The sequence below is a fragment of the Nilaparvata lugens genome, chromosome 12, assembly GCF_014356525.2.
Source record: "Nilaparvata lugens isolate BPH chromosome 12, ASM1435652v1, whole genome shotgun sequence".
Lineage (NCBI taxonomy): Eukaryota > Metazoa > Arthropoda > Insecta > Hemiptera > Delphacidae > Nilaparvata > Nilaparvata lugens.
The window spans coordinates 3,366,843-3,388,329 of NC_052515.1; the positions used below are offsets into that span (position 1 = coordinate 3,366,843).

The 21,487-nt window shown below is 31.2% G+C and overlaps 1 protein-coding gene across 16 annotated transcripts in view; it reads right to left on the reverse strand.

The window, feature by feature from the left end:
- Positions 1-781: 781 nt before the first annotated feature.
- Positions 782-21,487, reverse strand: part of LOC111055558 (troponin T) — a 39,651-nt gene continuing 18,945 nt past the window's right edge. For 8 of the 16 annotated variants that reach the window (XM_039438700.1, XM_039438692.1, XM_039438697.1 and 5 more), the window contains 10 exons: positions 20,936-21,061; positions 20,049-20,213; positions 18,858-18,908; positions 17,816-18,034; positions 16,412-16,482; positions 15,823-15,844; positions 15,153-15,233; positions 9,252-9,330; positions 5,293-5,509; positions 817-1,400 (listed from right to left, as the gene is read on the reverse strand). In XM_039438700.1, coding sequence (XP_039294634.1) covers positions 5,304-5,509; positions 9,252-9,330; positions 15,153-15,233; positions 15,823-15,844; positions 16,412-16,482; positions 17,816-18,034; positions 18,858-18,908; positions 20,049-20,213; positions 20,936-21,061 — 1,020 coding nt within the window. In that variant the 3' untranslated portion in view covers positions 817-1,400; positions 5,293-5,303. Of the gene's footprint in view, positions 1,401-5,292; positions 5,510-9,251; positions 9,331-12,275; positions 12,355-15,152; positions 15,234-15,822; positions 15,845-16,411; positions 16,483-17,815; positions 18,035-18,857; positions 18,909-20,048; positions 20,214-20,935; positions 21,062-21,487 lie in introns of all 16 variants that reach the window. The other 8 variants (XM_039438701.1, XM_039438693.1, XM_039438698.1 and 5 more) reach the window with 2 other exon arrangements.

Below are 21,487 nucleotides of genomic sequence, written 5' to 3' on the forward strand. Positions count from 1 at the left end.
AAACAGGCCCCTGTTTGTACAGTAACTGTAGTTCTAGATATTATACAGATAAAATTATACAGCTGACTCGAATCGTATAAGGTCGAGTTCCAGAATCTCGAAAATTACTAAGGTCCGGTTGCACTGAATACTGTTAAATTTTAATCATCATTAAATGATACAAAAAACAATCAGGGAAGGCTTTTTGAAAATGAAGCTTCTCTGATTTGTTCTCGTGGCTATTAATCACGATTGAAATTTAACAGGCTCTTGTGCAACTGGAGCTTTAAGTTGGCAATAATTACTTTTTGTGTCACTTCCACTTTATTCATTTTATAATAATAATATTTTCAGAAATAAGTAGGCTAATTCTGACTAAGAAGTATGGATTGGTTCGAGGTTGAGAGGTAGAGAGAACTTGAATGTCCTAAATCTGCCCAATTAATTAATATTTTTTCATTTCATTAATGTACCGTTTTATTCATAATCATCATATTATTAATGAACCAGAAATTTGAAATGCGTGACATACACATCACCTTTTAGACTTCATTACATTTAAAATTTGAAAGATGAGGAATAGTACAGACGATGTAGGCCCAAGTATGAAATTCTGTATTCTAGGAACATTGGTGCAAGCTAAGCTTGGTTTTCCTCTTTCTGTCTACTATTATAGATTACTCTATTGTAATAATTCTATTGATAGATGAATGATTGATTGAGTGACTTCAATAAAATACTTACATGAAACGCTTAGGAAACAGGAAAAGAGGATATCAATAAAATTACAACACAAAACAAGTGCACACTGGTAGGCTACATTAAAGCAAACAAGTATCTGACATAAATAAATATTTATATATTTATACATTTCCAAATTAATTTATTAATGAGAAAACAAGACAAGAGTATATATAATAATGCAACAAAACCTCAAATCTCGAAGAGAGAAGAGATCATCAGATCTGTAAGAATTTATGGTTCCAGTTAAGAAGAATGGAGATTGTAGAATAGTTAATGCATATAGATAGTACACACATTTTATCTTCAAAGTCGGCCATTTTTTTCTAAATTTCATGTTAGATTAGGTGTTGGAATCAATATGTTAATAATGTTTGTTACAGTGCAACAAACTTATAACAACTAGAATTTTGATGGTTAAATTTCAAAATTGTCTGTTTTTTCAAATTCAAAATTGGCGTCTGGGTGAGTGTCAGTCCGTGGCACTTTTATTGCTGTTTTGGTGATTTTTGGAGTCGCCCTATAGATTTTTGGGTCCCCCAGACGCCGAAATGGCGGGTAGCTGGTTCTCAATTAGCGCAGTTTTGAAAATCCATTCAGAGTGTTTTTGAAGCTGAAGAATTTTTGACTGGGTCAGCAGTTTTGAGGATGCTGGTTAAACGTTGCTGACTCGTAGCTTCCTGTAAAATATGAAATATGAATTAAAATATATTTGAGTTTTATGATAGATTAAAAGAGTTCTCAACTTAGTTGTAATTAAATTTTCTCCAGCTTTTGATAGGTACTTGAAACAACAGTTTGCCTCAAAATACAATGCCAAATTGTAAGCACGATATGGAACGGCGGGAGGAGTCTCCACCAAAATATGTAAGCACGATGTGCTTACACCAAATATGTAAGGGGAAAAAACTATGATAACAAAAAAAGAACAGAATAACTAGAACTTTAATGAGTCTTTAACATATATACATTTGAACAAAACAAGATTAATTTGATTATAAAACAATATTTGATATGAATTAATGGGGAAAACACTCGCTTGCTGCTAATGAGGATTCAGTGTTTGTGGCTATGAAAATTTAAGAACAAATGATTCAGTAGTCACCTACCTTTTTGAAATAGCTTCCCACTTTGGCATCCACTGGTATTTCGCGACTTTAGTATTTAAAAAAAAAAGAACAAATATTAACTGAACCAATGAATAGGCTCAGAACCCGTCTCCCTTAACAATACAATTATTTTTATACTGCCCGATCTGTGACAGAATAATTGAACTATTAAACGAACCGAAATCTAGCCTTTTTCACTGGATCAGTCGGACTTTCAGTCCTATCGAACGAGCTCACACACTGACCAAAAGTAAAATTTTGGGTATTAAATATAACTCAGTCAATGCCAAACATGAAAGCCATTTCAAGTACATATTTTTATCTGTTGCACAAGCGGCACGTTTGTTATTAAAAACAAAAGAGAAGCTACATTAATTTTGACAACAAATGAAATAAACAATCTTTCTGTCGATGACAAAGATTGTTCAAAGACAAAAACACTGTTCATTAAACTTTTCTAATTTAAAACTCTAAAATCCTGATCAATATGAGATAAATATATGATTCATATATATGTCCCATATGACCAGGAGACAAAATGTATAGCTTATATCAAAATCGTTCTGATTATTCCAGTAAAACTGCGGTCACAACATGTTCCTCAATGATATAGGTAGAACGAAAATGTATCTTTTCCTACAGTTACGTTGAAAAGTGGTCATTGCTGCACTGATTACAGAACGCAAAGAATCACTTTTCCGCTCTAGTGCGGGAAAAATCTTTTCTGCACTCCAGATTTGCAACATGGCAACGCAAAATACTTAGTAGGTTATATGGAGCAACAGTGCAGCAAAATCAAAATGAAGTTGGTAACAGTGACTGCTGTGGCTGCTATAGTGAGCAGAGGTGCAACGAAGCACAACGCGCTAATTATTATTCATTATATATTATAACCAAGGACAACGAGGACTTTAGGATTTTAGGATTAAGGTTTTTATCAATAATAAAACTACACAGAAAAACATTTGATGGATTTCAGGCAATTTTACCCATAATTACCCACTTTTCATATTCAATGGTAACTGTAGGAAAAACTTAATGTGAAATACGTGCGCAAAGTTCCTCTGCTGCACTCAACAAACCATTCCGCCCTCGCCTACGGCTCGGGCGTAAACGTTTCTTTCGGTGCAGCAAACTGTCACTTTGCGCACTAGTTGCACAAATAACTATTTCATCCTCATATTTATATTACAGTGAGGTCCACTTTATAATGGCAGTACCGTATTTGATTAATTTTAGTGTTGACTATCAATCAATAAAGCAGATAGCACTACCCTTTCCCACCTCTGCAACGTTTCCAGATTGTTTTTTCAAAAATGTAGAAATATAATTAATTGAAAGAATAAGATGTTGATGTTGTCAATACGGTACCACTATATTTTTGTTCAAAAATTAATTTACCTGGTTCTGTAATGTGAATTAATTTTTGAACAAATATAGTGTGGTACCGTATTGACAACATCAACGTATTATTCTTTCAATTATGGATAAATACCACAATATCTCATACCATACAATCGAATTATATAATTAACAGGCATTTTAATCTCAATTATGAAAATTTACGAATTAATAATTGAAAAATATATTTTCCCTACAGTTACCTTGAAAAGTGGCCATTGCTGCACTGATTACAGAACGCAAAGAATCACTTTTCCGCTCTAGTGCGGGAAAATTTTTTTCTGCACCCCAGATTTGCAACGCAAAATAGTTAGTAGGTTATATGGAGCACCAGTGCAGCAAAATCAAAATGAAGTTGGTAACAGTGACTGTGGTATAATAATAACGATGGACAACGAGGACAACAGTGGATGACAGCGACATGAGTGACAGCCGCCTTCATTCATTTACTACTACATTATTCAATTTTAAATAAATTAGGTTTTTATTAATAACAGCATCACACACACACAAACATTTGATGGATTTCAGGGAATTTTACCCATAATTACCCACTTTTCTTATTCAATGGTAACTGTAGGAAAAATTTAATGTGAAATACGTGCGCAAAGTTCCTCTGCTGCACTCAAGAAACCATTCCGCCCTCGGCGGAATGGCGCCACGGCTCGGGCGTAAACGTTTCTTTCAGTGCAGCATACTGTCACTTTGAGCACTAGTTGCACAAATAACTATTTTCAACAACTAAAATATAATATATTATTTTGAAGGAGAATGAACAGTTGATATATTACCTCAGATTCATTCTTTAATCATTCATTTATACAATAAGTACATTATCAAAATGAAAGGGAGAGGAAAAATAAGGTAACCTTGTGCTATTCCTCTCCCAAATTTAGATAACACATATAGTCCGAAATAGGTTAAGTCTTGTAGTTCTTCAATTCACCAAATTTTCAGTCCTCAAGTACTTCCACAAAGTAGATTCTCTATAAAAAGGGAGTGGCAAGGCGGGGAATCGGCAACGCTGTTCTCTTATCTTTATCCAATGCCATTAGAACGTGGACCTCACTATAATATCCTATTAAATAAAAAGACTAAGAAATTGTCAAAAACCACAGATTTTATGTTTTTCAGAGTTTGAGAATGGTGTAACAACCGAAACCGGTTTATTCAACTTTCAATAAAATCTATGGTTTTTGACAATTTTTTAGTCTTTTTATTTAATAGGATATATATAGTGAGGTCCATGTTCCAATGGCACCTTTCTACTGGTGATATTTTTCAAAGTTTTTCGATTTGTATACCATGAAGCTATCAAAATGAAAAAGGTTTCTCAGGAAAACATTTTTCTCCGATCATTACTTTTTGAGATTTAAGCGCCTGAAGTTTAAATTTTTGGGACAGAACATGTCAAGTTCGGTAAGAGATAAATCCATGAGATTTAGAGGATAGATTCTTAATGTTATGTTGATTTAATAAAACAAAAAGTTTCTGAAAATATAGATTTTCTAGAAAGTTATTCAATTACACAAAAATAACTCAACTAAAAGTAATTTTTAGTAAATTGAATAACTTTCTCAGAAATTGATATTTTCAGGAAATTTTTGTTTTATTTGATTAAAATTACCATGAAGAATTCATCTTCTGAATCTCATGGATTTATCTCTTAACGAATTTGAAATGTTCTGTCCCAAAAATTTAATCTTTAGGCGCTCATATTTCGAAAAGTAATGATTAGAAAAAAATGTTTTCCATTTTCATATGTTGATGATATACATATCGAAAAACTTTGAAAAAAATCACCAGTAGAAAGTTTATTTTTAGCCTTTGCACAGCCTTAACCACATAAAGAGATTGACTATGGTGTAACAACCGAAACCTGTCTTTCTAAATTTCAATAAAATCTGTGGTTTTTGACAATTTATTAGTCTTTTTATTTTAATATGAATACCACAATATCAACTTTTCAACTATACTTACTATTACTATATCCTGTTAGGATGGTTTTATAGATGATGACAAAAATCAGAAAATCTAAAACGAAACCAAAACCATCACTCACTTGCGAATGATTTATTCTTCTTCCTCCTCCTCTTCCTCTTCTTCCTCCTCCTCTTCTTCTTCCTCCTCCTCTTCCTCGGCCTCCTCCTCCTCTTCCTCTTCGGCTTCGAAGACTGGTTCCTCTACTTCGTCATCCTTCTTCACTTCCTCTTCCTCGGGGCTCTCTGGGTCGTCCTTCTTCTTGCCTGGCCTCTCTCCGAACCATTTTGGCAGTTTAGCTACAAATTAAAAACAATTCATTTAAATAAATGGATATAATATATTTTATCATATAGAATTGCCTGTAGGTAACTCTTTATTGTTCTTCACCATGAGCATGGAAAATAGACTATAAAGTGTAGACTACAAAGCGAAGAGGAAGAGGGTGTAATAGGTACTCTTCGTAGTCATAGACTATACAAAAATAGACTACTGTACTACAAAAATTGACTTCAAAGAGTATAGTAACCTCTTTCCTAGCGGTATTCTATGTAATAAAGCTTTCAAGTAGCACTTTTACAAATAGATAAGGAATACAATCATATTATATAATTGCATGTAAATAAATAATTCATGAGAGAAAGATCCAAGATTAAACTATCGTATACCTACTGTAGCTATAATTATGTTTCCTTCATTAACTTAATTATTATTTAATTACTGTATAGGAATAATATGATAACAACTCTTGATTGACAAATTTGTCATATAAAAGCAAATCAATCTTCCGAGTTTAAATTATCAATTATCTTTTTTTGAAAAAAATTTGGTACTGAATCTTCAAGTAGGCTTCACTTGAGAAGCAATATACTTAAGGAACAATATACTTGAGGAACAATATACTTGAGAAACAATATACCGTACTTGAGGAACAATATACTTGAGAAACAATATACTTGAGAAGCAATATACTTGAGAAACAATATACTTGAGAAACAATATTTCCATAGATCATAATATTGAAAAGCTGTAGGTATTTCATTTTTGAAATAGTTTGAATAACAATGGATAAATTGAAACATTTCATTAAGTGATTCCAATCATCATAAGGATATCTGCAGATCAGCGTAGAAATTATAATTTTTCAATACCGTATTTAAAATACAGACATAAAAGTGTTTCTCAATAACAATTTATTAAAAACAGTTTCTCGATCAATTATAAATTATGGAATCCTGGCCTGGGGTGGAGCATCCTCGTTCACTTTGAAAGCTGTCGGAATTGCACAGCGAGCAATCATAAAGACTTGCTTGAACCAGGATAGTCGCTATCCGACAGAACTAGCATATCAAGAATTTCAGGTCCTTGATGTGCGACAGCTATACATAAAATCACTTTTAATTTTCATCCGAGGTAATAAAAATGCAATATTTAGTCCACTTATCCATCCCTATCAAACACGAAATATGAATATATTTGGAATTCTACAACCCAGATTAGTTAGCAATTGCAATAGATTTAATAGTCATTACATATGTCACATTCTTTATAGAAATATACCCGCCTACATAAAGCAAATAGAACCCCTTAGCCTTAACATATACAAACGATTTTTAAATACGTGGTTATTTGAAACCGGCAGGGATGTCGCTGATCAGCTCATCTACTCCTCTTACCGATTTTGTTACTATGTATATATTTTTCATGTATTCATCATCATATATATGAATTAGATAAAAATCTTATCTATCATCATCATATATATGAAAGTATATATATCATCAATATATTGCTCATAATTTATCATTGTTCAAGTTCTAAATTTTATTTTGTGTGCCATGTTAAAGCTATATACCATGATAGTTATATTGTACTACTTCAATTCAAAACATATACTTTCTCCACTACATTTAACCAACTTTTATTTTTCAAATTATACTGTATTGTAAATATTTATAATTTTCTTTTTAGTATCAATTTTTTTTTAATTAGAACTCTTTCCCCAAACACAGACTTGTCTATGTGGGGAAAATTCACAAGTATTTATATTATTTATACATGTGTACTGTATTTGTAATGATTTCTGTGAATAAACTCAATTTGAATTTGAATTTGAACAAATAGAACACTTTTTATGTCTCTTCATCAATAGAATTCAGTAAAAATATTATCGTGAGGTGGATTCAATTTTATTCAAAATACAGACATGAAAGTGTCTTTTAATAACAAATAGTAGGTACCTACATACTTTATGTTTTTTATCAATATAATAATCAATTGAAAACATTTCCAAGAGGCTTATTCAGTGTGTATGCATTATTATTGGAAACAGTTTATTACATTTCGATGACTAGAAAATGAATACTAAATCACCTTGAATGATTTCCTCATACCTGTAGATTAAAACCATATCTCCATTGATAAAACGGTGCTAATATGATGTTAAAATCTGAAAATATTCTTCAAACATAACAAAAAAAGTAAGTATGAGCTGGTTCAATAAATCTGAATGATCTGAATTCATTCTATCAAGCTTATATGGGCATGTTTACATTATTGTACCAATAATTACTAATCAAGGAAAATCATTTTTTGCATTAAAAATAAAAATCCATACAGAAATCAGAGGAATTCACAATCAATTCATATTTCTGCTCTGCAAACAAATGATTCACAATTTCCCAAGGTAAATTTGAAAATAATTAATAATATAGCATATACTATTCATTTATCCATTCATTATTGATATTTCAGCTCGAATGGAAAAAATTGTTTTATCTCAGCTTTTCATTAATTTATCATTGTTCAAGTAAGTAGACTTGAATACATTAAAATGTATCTCACCTATGTAAGCTAAGTTGGTTATAGAATGATGGATCTGTGATAAAAATGAATTTTGTATCAAGAGTTTGAATCCAACATGAAGAAATTAGTGAAATCATTTCAAAACAAGGAGTACTGTAGTAAGTCTACATTTACATACTCTGTGCCGGTTGCACAACAGCCGGTTAAATTTTAACCGTGATCAATTCCATAAGAACCAATCAGACAAGCCGTCTTTAAAAAAACGCCTTCTCTGATTGGTTCTCGTGAAATTAATTGCGGTTAAAATTTAACCGGCTGCTGTGCAACCGAGCCTCTGACTAACAAATATTTATAGTGAGTTCCACGTTATAATGGCAGTGTTTGATTAGCAATTGTATTGCTATCCTTGTCCTTATCCTTTAACAAAGCGGATAGCGTTATCTCTTTCTCGCTTTGCTCTGTATAGCCAGATCGTTTTTTAACAATTTAGAAATATAATTAACAAAATATTTTATCCTGATTATGAAAATTCATTATTAAATCATTGAAAAATATAATTTCTTGATTGATAAAATATAATTGATTATTTTAAACGAGAATGAACAGCTATATATTACACCAATAAACCTGTATCAGGTATCCTCCATAGAATGCATTGACAAGACAGAGGATCGCCAACGCTGTTCTCCTATCTTTGGTAGAGAGTTAGTGGGGAGGATATTTTTAATATTCTTTCCGAAGAATGGACATTGATATGTCCAAAGCTCCGCCAATTTATGTAGATGCATAACAATATGATTATTATCTATAGTTATTATATTACAAATTGCTTTTTAATATCATATACAGTTCAATAATTATTTTCTTAGTCTATATTATGTAAATTCATCTATAATTTTGCTGTATTGTAAGCTATTGTATATAAGTGTATAAGCCAGTATATATTGTAATCTACATAAATAAAGTACTCAATCAATCAATCAATCAATCTTTCTCCACTGCTATTATAACGTGGACATCACTGTAGATGAGGTTGTCGCTTGTATTAGACATAAGTCTGAGTGGGCATTTTAGACATTTTTGGCATGCTTTAACCATGAGTGAATGATTAAACAAATATGATTGATGTATGAAATATTGATTGGCAAATCAAATATTGATGAAACCCAATGATTGTAATGGCCGGATGTCAAGAGGCGATTGGAGTTCACTATCCAAAGCAAGGGAATCGCTCACCTTTGGGACGGTTTCCAAACTGGTCTGTTCTTTCGTTCCAGACCTTCTCCATGGTTTCTTTCGTCTGCTCAATGTATCCCTGGCATCGTCAGAGAAAACACAACAGAAAAATAAAACAAGCGTTCAAACAAGCTAGAGAAAAGTATCGCTGGAAAAGATGACACTTCTCAGCCTCTAGGTTGATGGTACTATATGGAAGCTGGGTCATGACAAGACAAACACAAGATGAAAAGTTTTTACAAGAAAAGTTTGTGGATATTTGAAAGTTTTTACAATATGAGTCAGTGAAGAGTTGGAAGTTTTTACAAGAATAAAGTAGGAAGATTTTACAAAAAGAGTTAGTGAAAAGTTGGAAGCTGATCATGACAAAACAGTGTGGTTAGTATGAAGACGGGGTCACACGGGATGAGATTATGGTGTATGGTGCAGGAAAATCATGGAAAAATGGCGAAAAATTCAATGGTACACAATGCATATATCACAAACACAAATGCAGATGGAACACAACACAACTGACGACTGACTGTACAATTTGTGATGGTGATGAGAGTGAAAAATAGATAGGGAAATTGATTGGTAGAATTGAGAAAGAATTTCTTTATTAGTTTTTTGTCTTTATTCCAGTCAAATTCTCCATTTTTAATAATAATAATAATAAGCAATTCTATGTGCAATAGAACAGCTTAATTTTATGTGATGAATTATAATGTTTTAGGTAGAATAATTAAGTTACTGTGATTGAAAATACGGATTTTTGTTATTTTATGATAAAGAAGTAGAAATGTTTTATCACAAATGTATGTGAATGATTTTTTGTTACTGTACCTAATGAAACTGAAATTAATATCCTGTTTTCAAAGTTATATTTTTAAGAAGGTTTTATCCGGATATTAATAGGCAATGAGTGATGAAAATTATTGCTCTCTTTGTGTTGGATGTATTATTCACTGTATTTTAATTAATGTTTATGAATATAATAAATGCTTTTTGTTAGAGTGATTTTGAAATTCAGAATGTATCTCATAGACAGTACAATTGACAAACGATACAGTGATAAGCTTTCAATGTTATATGGAAAATATTCAGCAAATAATATAATATGAGTCTGTTATTATGATAATAATGAGCAGGGTGCTGTATATTCAACATTGAATGTTTTCCATGTGAAATACAGTTATATATGATGGTTGAGAATTGTTGAACTCAGAAAACAAGATATAGAAAACATAGCAATTGAAATAATACATATAATAAATATTTTAAATTTTTATTGGATATACCCTCAGGTGTATATACTAACATTGTTAACATTATTGCAGTAAAAATTGTGTATACAATATACATTGCTGTTCATGTGTTTACACTAACTTTTTCTCAATTCCCTATTGTTCAGGAGGATAACTTCTGAGGAAGGAGTTGGGTAACAGCATATATAGGACAAAATAATCAATCACAGTTTCAGTTTTTGCACTGTATCACCAAGTATAGTTGATTACATAAACATCAATCAATATTATTATGACCTCTGATAAATTACCAAAATCATATATAAGATAGGAGACTAATATTGATTGTTGTTTTTGCAACCGACTATTAACATTAATAACAGTTTGATTATGTATTTGGAGAGCTGAAACCATTAAGGAATCTACAGATGGAAATTACTGAGATATTGCAATTATTCAAATGCTAATGAATTAATTATTATTGAAAGAAAATCCAAATTAAATGCTGATTCACCCCGAAGACCTCTGCTACTGCAAATATTGACAACAGAGTAAACAGCTAGATGGAAATTCGGTGAGCGCTATTATTCAAAAATTATTTGTCAGCCCCATTAAGGAATCTTCCAGTTCAACATAATCTTGAGAGAAAAATTGAAATTTATTGCTTACGGTATATCAATGAATCAAAGAAAAATTTGAATAAAACAGATCCTTGAAGTGACGATTTTTATTGGTACCGCAATGCAAATTAATTTCCAATCTAGTCTATATGGAATAGTAGCTATTAAAAATTATGAATTAAGTAGAACAGAATATAATTTTTGAAATAAGAAACATAGACATTCTATAATGAGTATTATTAATTTGCAGTTACTATAATAATTCATATTATAAGGTATCGATAATTGATTTAAAACATTTTTTCTTCCATAACTGATCATAATTTCTGAATTCACAAATTTGTCTCTTAAAAGAAATTTTGGTTCTTGACCAGATCTTCTATAACTCAACTCTCCAGAACCTGATTCAGTTTCCTATCACGAAAGATTTCAGCTCTACAAATTCATCAATACTGTTATTGCTATATCAAGTGATAGAATACATGCACAATTTGGGAAACCCATACATTTTATATCTCTGTCTCAGTAGAGATCAAAATGCAAGGAATACATACAAGGAGATATCACATCAATCAATGAGCAATACATCACTCAAGGGGAAATACCACAGCTCCAATGTACAGCTCTAAAGCCCTACTTTCCAATGAATTTTCGTTCTGTTAGAATAGCATTGGTTCTTATGAGGGCGTTCACATAAAGCAATCTGCATATGTGTGAAAACTCCTATAAGAAATAATGGTGTTCTTTTTCAGGCTGAGTGGGAATTCATTGGAAAGCGCGCTTAAAGGTGCGTACAGATTTGAGCGCCACCAACACGCGTATTTCACTTCTCATCAGCTGCTGCTAAGCTTTTATTATATCTATATTTGTACAGAAACAGTACGATACAGATATAAAAAGTATAGCATCAGCTGATAAAAATTAAAATGCGCGTGTTCGTGGCACATAAGTCTGCACGCAGCACCTTAACACAAAACTAGATCGCTAATCGATAATTATTTTCATAACCAGGATGATTATTCTAAACTAGCTGGGGTTGAAAACGCTTGGCAGGGGTTCCAAAACACTTTGCAGGGTTTCCAAAAAACACTCAGTGCTCTAGTGTCCAGTAGCGGAGCGCATGTTTTGTTATTTCGTTTTTTTTGAAAACGAAAATTTTCGTTGATCTTGTGACTCACCCTTGCTACGATTTGAAAACTGATCGTTTCTGCTCTTCCATATTTTCTCATTGGTTTCTGATGTTAATGTGTCCCAGCCCTGGAGTTGGTAGATTAAACAAAATCCAGTAAATATCGCAAGAATGTGATAAATATAGAACGAGGCCAGAATATGTAGGGTAAGCTGTTCTAAACAGAACACTTTTTTGGAAATTGTGAAAAATATCGTTCCTACATTAAAAACATATTAAAATCCAGTAAATATCACAAAAAATGAGAGAATTGTAGAACGAAACCAGAATAAGTAGTGTACGTTTTTTTGGGCTGTTCTAGAGAGAACTTTAAAATTAGGACTGTCTTTAAAATTTAAAAAACTTTAAAATTTAAAAATAAGGACAGTCTTTCTTTGAAAATTGTGGAAAATAAAATTCCTACGTTTGAAAATATATTGAATCCAGTAAATATAGCAAAAAATGAGACAAATATACAACGAAGCCATAATATATGATGTGAGATTTTTGGAGCTTCTCTCAAGAGAACACTTATTCGGAAATTGTTGAAAATATTGGTTCTAAGTTTAAAAATATTTTAGGTGAGACGGTGTTTTCTGTTGGAGCTCTGAATCACCTCAATTAAATAAGACGTATTTGATAAGAAAATACCAAAAAAATGATAAGAAATAATCGGTTTATTTTGGGCTGTTCCAAAGAGCAGCTCTTTGTTGAAATTATGTGGAATATTATTCTCACGTTTTGAATTAATATTTTTTTATCAAATAATGTGCTTCTTGTTCGATATATAGAACCCACACACACTCTTACACTCCAGAAAGTTGGAGAAAAAATGAAAAAAAAATCACAATACCCAAATTGATGTAGAGTAAGATTTTGTTGGGTTGTTTTAAAAAGAACACTTCTCTCGTTTTGTGAATTTTTATACCAATTTATCAAATTGACGGCTAATTAATTCAATTTATATAATTAGACGGCCCAAATTATATATTCAGGTGGTGGAACCTTACCGCAAGGGACTCCCCACCAACAAAAGCCATACGAATTTACTTTTTTACCAATTTATCGTTTCCTCCCAACAAAACTGATAATCGCTTTTTAAACTGATATTTGTGAATTTCTCTTTTAAATTTGTGTCTGAATGTTTTCATGCTGTTCCAACTTTACTCAAATAATACAAACCAAAATGAAAACAGCACTCATTTACCACGAGGGAGCTACTGATAAAAATAAATTACTCCTGACATTCCTTACAAATGTTTTCCAAAATATAATGCAGGATAGTACAATAAGAATAACCACATAATTTTTTGTAATTCTCACAAACAACATGGGGGCGAAAACGATCCAGAAAACAAATAACAGGGACAGATAAGGGCAAGTCCTTTCTCAAGGAATCAACTGAATACTTTAATGATGTTAAACGTTAACGTTACAACCCTGATTCATCTCAGTTATGTTAACGTTACAACCCCGATTCATCTCAGTTATGTTAACGTTACAACCCTGATTTATCATAAATTATTTTATTCGTTACAGCATATTTTTTTTAGAAATTATAATTGATAATTCATTGAAAAAGGACCATGATACTATGGAGATGCATTATAGGACCTACTAATTTCAATATCATTGTCTCCATGCTCTCATAGAAACATGCTTTGGAAATATTCAAATTACTAAAAACTCTTATAGGAAATAAATAGTTATCAAGTTCAGCATTGGAATAAAACATTTAAAAATAAGACTTATTTGATGGAAAACATAAAATTGTCACAAATAATATTATAATCTTGAGATATTATGTGAGGGGAAACTCTAGATCTAGATAGTTGAATTAAAAAAAAAATTATGATTTCATATTATTACCGATCTGATGTGAATGATGCACTTGTAGCTTGTCGACTTTAATAAATGTTCAAGTCCTGATAAATGTGAAGGGATGATGGTATGAAATTAAACATGTCACAGAACTTGAAAAAAATCGTTACAGTATACAAGTATTGAAATTAAAGACATTCAATATTGATGACACCTTCCTCAATAATCTGTTTTTCTGAAATTAGGTCTATCCAAAATACATTGGTTACACAAGAAAATAAATTAGGAAATGTCTATTCAATGAACCCTATATTAAAATATTCTCTCTCGAATTAATGCTCTTTGATGCGAGAAACACGAATCTGGAATCCGATTTGCAAAATTCCTTACCGTTCATCAAATATGGCCGTTTGAAAATTTGCAAATTTTAACGTGAGTATTCTGATAAGGGATAACGTCCCAAATGTCTGAAATCATTAACGCCTAAAGCCCTGGTTTCCAATAAATGTTTGCTCTCCTGGGCAGAGAAATAAGACTTCCATAGATTCTTATGGAAGTCTTCACACACTTGCAGTCTGCTAATGTGTGAACACTCCCATAAGAACTATTGGAAATTATTCTCTTTCATCCCAGCAGAGCACACACTTATTAAATAGCAGTGCTTAAGATTTCACATATTATTTCTAATTGATAGTATGAAAAAAATATCAAAAATTTAGTTCAGTCTATATCAATAAGTCATGAAATCAGTAAGCCAGTTCTCACAGCAAATAACCTCTGCATTTATTGTATGAAATATCTCTTCTTAAAAACAATTAATTAATAATAATTAAGATTTTTTCGTTTATTTGGTCCTTTCCCAATTATTTTAATGAATAATTCGGTATCTTGAATCAATAAATGAACTTATCTTTTTATTGGGGCTTACTCTATACTTTAGAATGTAGTTGAAATGAGTTGTAGAAATATTCGTAACTGATTTTTGTGCATGAACTAACTCATTTGGCCTAGCCTGCTTGTGAGAAAATTGTGTATTATTTCTATATTTCAAGTTGAAAATACTTACACCTTCGAAGAGCTTCTTCTTGTCGTCGTATGACCTTGTATCTACACGTCTTTCATATTTGGAGGCGACTTGGATTTTTGGCTGCAAGGAAAAGATAGAATTAATGAAAAATAGTTTTTTTTGTTATGAATGCATTTATCATAGGGACCAACATTACTGGAGAGTGTAATTGTCCAAACAAATTGTTTTTATACTCAATGAAATAATTCTCAATGAACTCATAATCTTCTAAGATATAGGCATAGCAATATTCGGATAATAATATGGGTTATTGAAGCCTACTGAGGATGAATCATCAGCATCTGAGAGAGAACAATTCACAAGTACATTTCAAGAATGATTCTTGATTTAGCTTCTTAATAATTATATCTTGAATCCGACTCATTGAAGAATGAAACATCTCCAAAAGGTATTCAGAGAAATATCAATAATTTAATTCGCAGAATAATACATTGATTAATTATTGATGTAATGAGTTAATTAATTAGGGTAAACAATTTAAAATTCTCTATAGAAGTTCTGCATTTGAAAGATGCGGTAAAGTGCAAGTACAAGAAATAGCATAAGCGTATTGAAGTCAATATTGTGAAAAAGTAGAAGAGTAGGTACCATACGGTAATCTTTCAATGAAGGGCTCGATAAATTTGAAATAATAGTATTTGATACTTACTGGGTACTTTCCTGTGAGAGCCCTGGAAATTAAAAAAAGAACATTTGTAATTAAATGTCGAATATAATGTTTTCTTCTGTAAGTTGACAAAAATGGTATTGTGATGTTTGAAAATTCATAGTCTATTATGTTATTACTTTGATGTATTTGAAAATTGAGACAACTATATAGTAAAAGAAACTATAAAGTATGAAAGTAATATGTTTTCCTCTCAATTCACATGATAAACTAAATCCTGAAACCACTATATACAGTATTATAATGTTTATACTTTAATATGATTATTTGGAGTACTCGTTAATAAAAGACTGTTAGACACTTCATTCTTTATTGACTTATTACTATTAACTCACAAAAAGACTTTACAAAACTAGACCGCCCGACTGGCTTAATACAAAAACTCCACTCCATTGCTTTTCTGACGTCATGAGCCGGATGCCCAACACTACAAGTATATGAATGGATTGATAATTGAAGCATTCAACACTAAATATTTAATGAAAACGTTTCATTCTAAGTTATTTCATCTCCTTTGAAATAATCAATAAGATTTGAAGATGTATTTTCTGAAAATGATAGTTATACTCACTCAGGGTCAAGGCCTTTTTTCAGGGCTTTATGCCTCAGCTGCTGCTTTTGTCTTTCTTTCAATTCTTTGAGCTGAAATAAAAAATGAAATTTTCAAAAGTAAATACAAATTGAAATTAAATTTCTTATTAATAATATTTAATGAATTAATTTAGAATTGAAAATGTAATTTTACATAAGTAATGCAGTTACCAGAGTTCATAAAAACTGAAGGCTCCAAAGCCATATTGTAGCTTGGTTGAATTTTTGACAGTGAATTCTTATCCATCACTGATTTAGCCTATTATTATTTTTTCCACAAGAACAATCTTCCTGTTCCTTTTATACTGCTATATGAGGTCTACTCAAAACGTGGAATAAATAGTCTTTTAATTCAAAATCTTGTTCATTGGCAATATTATTTATTGAATTAACTTCTTCTGCTTGCACTCACGTAATACGGTATTTCTGTCACATTGCAAGCAAGAATTTTACCCACTTGCATCAATAATTAATTCTTCATGTTGTGTCAATTGATAAATATATATTTACACTCTTGAGAAGATGTGTTTTCATGTTCATGTGGCCATTAACAAAAATTTATTTCAAATTTACAGTATCATATTATTTTTATAAAATTAAGTCATGCTTGTTTCTTTTTGTATTTCTCTGTAAGGGCCAGAACAGGACTCCCTATATACTTTTTGTGTAGTTGAGAAGTTGATATTGAATGAAAAATACTAAGAAATTGTCAAAAAACACAGATTTACTGCACTTATTATTAAATAAATAAATATAAATAAATAATTCGTTTATTTCACTGCATTTTTACAATAATTGGTAATACAAATACATACATTAAACATAATGGTTGAACATTACAATTGGTAATACAAATACATACATTAAACATAATGGTTGAACATTACAATTGGTAATACAAATACATACCTTAAGCATAATAATTGAACATAGATAATTATATTAAGCATGTAACAGAAAAAACCACAGTGCATCCCTCTTTAGGCTAAACCTGTGTTGAGGGATAAACTTAGAAAGACCGGTTTCGGTCTTCTCTGATAAACAGAGATTGACAATGGTGTAATAACCGAAACCGGTCTTTATTAATAAATCTGTGATTTTTTGACAATTTCTTAGTCTTTTGCATTCAACTTCCTATATAGGCGGTTTTTTCAGGGGTTTTGAGATGGCGTTTTTAAAGTCGGCAGGGAAGGAAGCTCTCCGATTGGCTGATTGGGTTGTCGCCTGAGAAACGCTTGAAAAAAAGCTCAATGTGGTCTGGCCTCAAGTCTCAACTTTTTTATTTAGAACGATGTAGCTTGTTGATGTTATGATCTGTCTAATTATTGACTTATGCAACAAATCAATTAAATTATTTTACTGAAAGTATAGTTATCCCACTCACATCGTAGTCCTGCCTCTTCTGGCGTTCCTCCAGATCGTACTTCTCAGTTTCGAGCTTGACGATGCAGTCCCACAGTTCCTGGGCCTTGGCGCGCAGTGCGTTGATGCTCATGTTCTCGATGGCCAACGGCTTGATGCGGAACGACAGAGAGATCTTCTTCTCCTCCTCCAGCTGCTCCTTAGTCTTGTTCCTTTCCATTTGAGCTGAGGTCATGTTCAACTACAACAAAAACATAATAGAATTAGATATATTGAGAGAAATATGAAACAAAATATTGTTTTTGAATTGAAAATCGAATTGAATTGAATTGAAAATTTCTTTATTCATCAAAATGCACAAAATACATCTGAACAGTGTCAAATTACAATAAGAATTATTAATATCGTCACAAAAATAATCCTTTACCCATAAAGAAGTCACAAATTTTGATAAAAAACAAGATTCTAAAATCTTGCAGTCAAATTGACATACTCCTGCAAAGAGTATAGGGATAGTCCCACCAAATATTCCTTCAATTTTTTTTGTAGGTATTCAACCTCCTCTATTTCAACTCTCTAGGAAGTATATTGAAAACTTTTTTAAGAAAAGTTTTTTTCTTAAAAAATTGTTGACTGTGTTATAAATCTACTTTCAAGAACTACGTCTGAATAAAAATACTGAAAAAATCCTTAACTCAAACTGATACACCTGTTACTTTTAGCTATTTGAAAACTGGAATCTGGAACATTTAATCGACTGGAAGAGTTCAGAAAGACCTCAAAAATGTGTCTAATGAATAAATAGATAAATAAATATGAAGATACATTTCTATTCTCAAAATGTTGATGAAAATTTCTAGGAAAGAGAGTTATTATCTACTTATTCGCAGTTCTTCAATTATTAGGATACATGAAGGTAAGCTAATAATAATTATTGTTTATTCTTTAACAGTATCACAGACAATTGTGGCGTCGATCATTCACACTTGGATTCACACACACAATATGCAATGTTTATGAAATTTATTTAAAAATATTATGCCAAATAGAATACTTTTACTCACGTCTGTTTTCTTGTTTACGGTGAAGTTGGGTCCTTTCGATTTGCTCTGGTCCTGAAAATAGAGAGAGAAAAATGAGTTTTACTATTACTATCATAAGATTAATCATTGGGGTATTCAGATTAAGGATATCATGGATAGAATTACAATTTATTGCTGGATTTTAAAAAAATTGCATTGATTATTCTGAAACTATAGAATACATCTTTGGACAATGTTACAACATCCTTTAGTCGCTTTTTTATTCAATATAAATATAATACAATACAATATTGAATTGGTAAACATGTTACAATGATATTTTGGAGTGTGGTTCATCCCATTAATTACAACATACTAGTAATGTATCAAAATACATTATTTGTAATATATCAATAAACACACTTATTAATTCGATAGAGTATTTATCAATTACATGCATTTATAATAATCATTGGACTATTATGGCTTGACATTTTCAAAGTTCATTCAATATTTCTCAAGTTTTGAACTGATTACTACAGTGGATTATTTGAATGTATTTCCTATATTAACATTCTGAATTCAATTCTTTTGTAATTATTTTGGAATCAAAAAATATGATATTTTTGAAAGTGCTGATTAATCTTCAAAAAATTTTGAGATCAGAACTATACTGTATGTGTTTGAAAGTGCTGACGAATCATAATCTCTTTTGGACTAATTTCCAATCAAAACGTGGAGTAGTAGGGGCTATAAACCTGTTTTTTCATTTCCAATCATTTTATATTTTTGTCATTTTTAAATAAATTAGAAGAGTAAAATAAAGCAATAATATTATAGAATACAGTATTCATTTCATTTCATTTATTCATAGACAATAGATATAATGCATATAAAAACAACAGGCATTTGCCCAAAACTGCTCTAAACCTTAATTTGGAGTACACAGTCTAGAGGCTATGTAAATGATAACTTAATTCACTCACTATTTTGAGTCCAAAAAATGTATGTACTACAATAATTTTGAATTTATCAGATCAATTAATTTCAAAATATAAATCCAAACAAAAATCTTTCTTCATCTATGACAAGATCGATCTCCAATTATTTACCGGTAATGTTTTTTGTGGTTGTTGAATGGGGAAAAATGATAGAGTACAGTAAATGATCAATGAGAAAATCAAATTGAAAAAACAGGGGAAACTTTCCTTAATGAGAAAATTGGAAAATTACCTTGAGAGCCGCCATCATTGTCTGTCTCTTCTTCTCGGCCTCTTCCAAGCGCTTTCTTTTCTCTTCCATGTCTCTCTGTTTCTTCTCTTCGATCTCCTTCACTCTGCGCTCCTCCTCTTGCTTCTTGCGTTCCGCCATTTTCTTTTCTTCTTCCGCTCGCATGACCTGAAAAGTGAAAAAGGGAAAATGATAGAGAATAAAAACAAAAAGAATTATAATTCAATGCTCAATTACATTGTACAATAAACGATGAAACTGTGTAAGTTTAATTCGGAGTTGAACTTGAGGTGAATTGAAATTGTTTGAATCGTGGATCAAGCTCCTTGTAATAATGTTTGAATTTTTACAATGATGATTTTTTTTGTTAGTTTGATTGTGGTACCTACAATACATCAATAAATTAATAATAATATGCAAACTCACAAGAATGGAGTGCACAAGATTGGATCTACTCCAAAACGAGGACTACATTGTAAAACGAGAGGAGTCCAATCAGAGTTTATAACTTGTATAATAATCTAAATATCCGGTCTTCTGACATTGTTTTCTATTCCAATAAAATAATAGATAAGTTAGACATTATTTTTGTCTTTTTGTACCATACATTAACTGCAATTTATTATCTCTCACCTAGCGCTCAATAAAATAATAAATATACATTAAATATAAAGAAAATAAAAATCTCAGTATTTCCAGTGATATCACTTGGAAATGGCATAAATGTCCGAAACATGTAGTGATAAAATATTTAAAAAAAGTGTACTGAGATTTTTATTTTCTTTATATTTATATTACAAGTAGCCCTATACAGAAAAGAGATAATAAATATACATTATTTTTGTCTTTTTCTACCATATTTCAACTACAATTTGTTATCTTTCTCTCACCTTGCGCTTGGCCTGTTTCTCCTTGAGCTTTTTGAGATCATCCTCCTCCTTTGACCTCTGTTTGCGCCATTCGGCGATGTACTCTTTCAGCTGTTCGTCAAGAGCCGATGACTTGGCTTCTTGGCGCTGTAAACAATTCAACCAAACAACAAATTAAAATTGAACAAGCTTCAATAAGTACTTTCAACTCTAGAAAAATAAAGATAAATAACTTATTGAAATCAAATTTTAAACAAACAAACAAACTTCTAAAAGTACTGTACCGGTACAGGTATTCAAAACTCAATACTGTTACGTAGAAACATAGATCAAAATATAAATATTGTGTAAATTATAGGAGATATTGATGGGATTTGAAAACTATGTAGATTTTAAGGAAATATTCACAAAGCTGATCAATTGACCATTGAAACGATTGGAAGGATAATTTTTAGAGCTCCAATGACATCATATTATCAGTTTGTCGAGCCACATTTACACAAAAATCCACTGAGATTTCAACAAATTTCGTTGCATAATTCTAAAAAAGGCCATATATCAACATTTGGATTG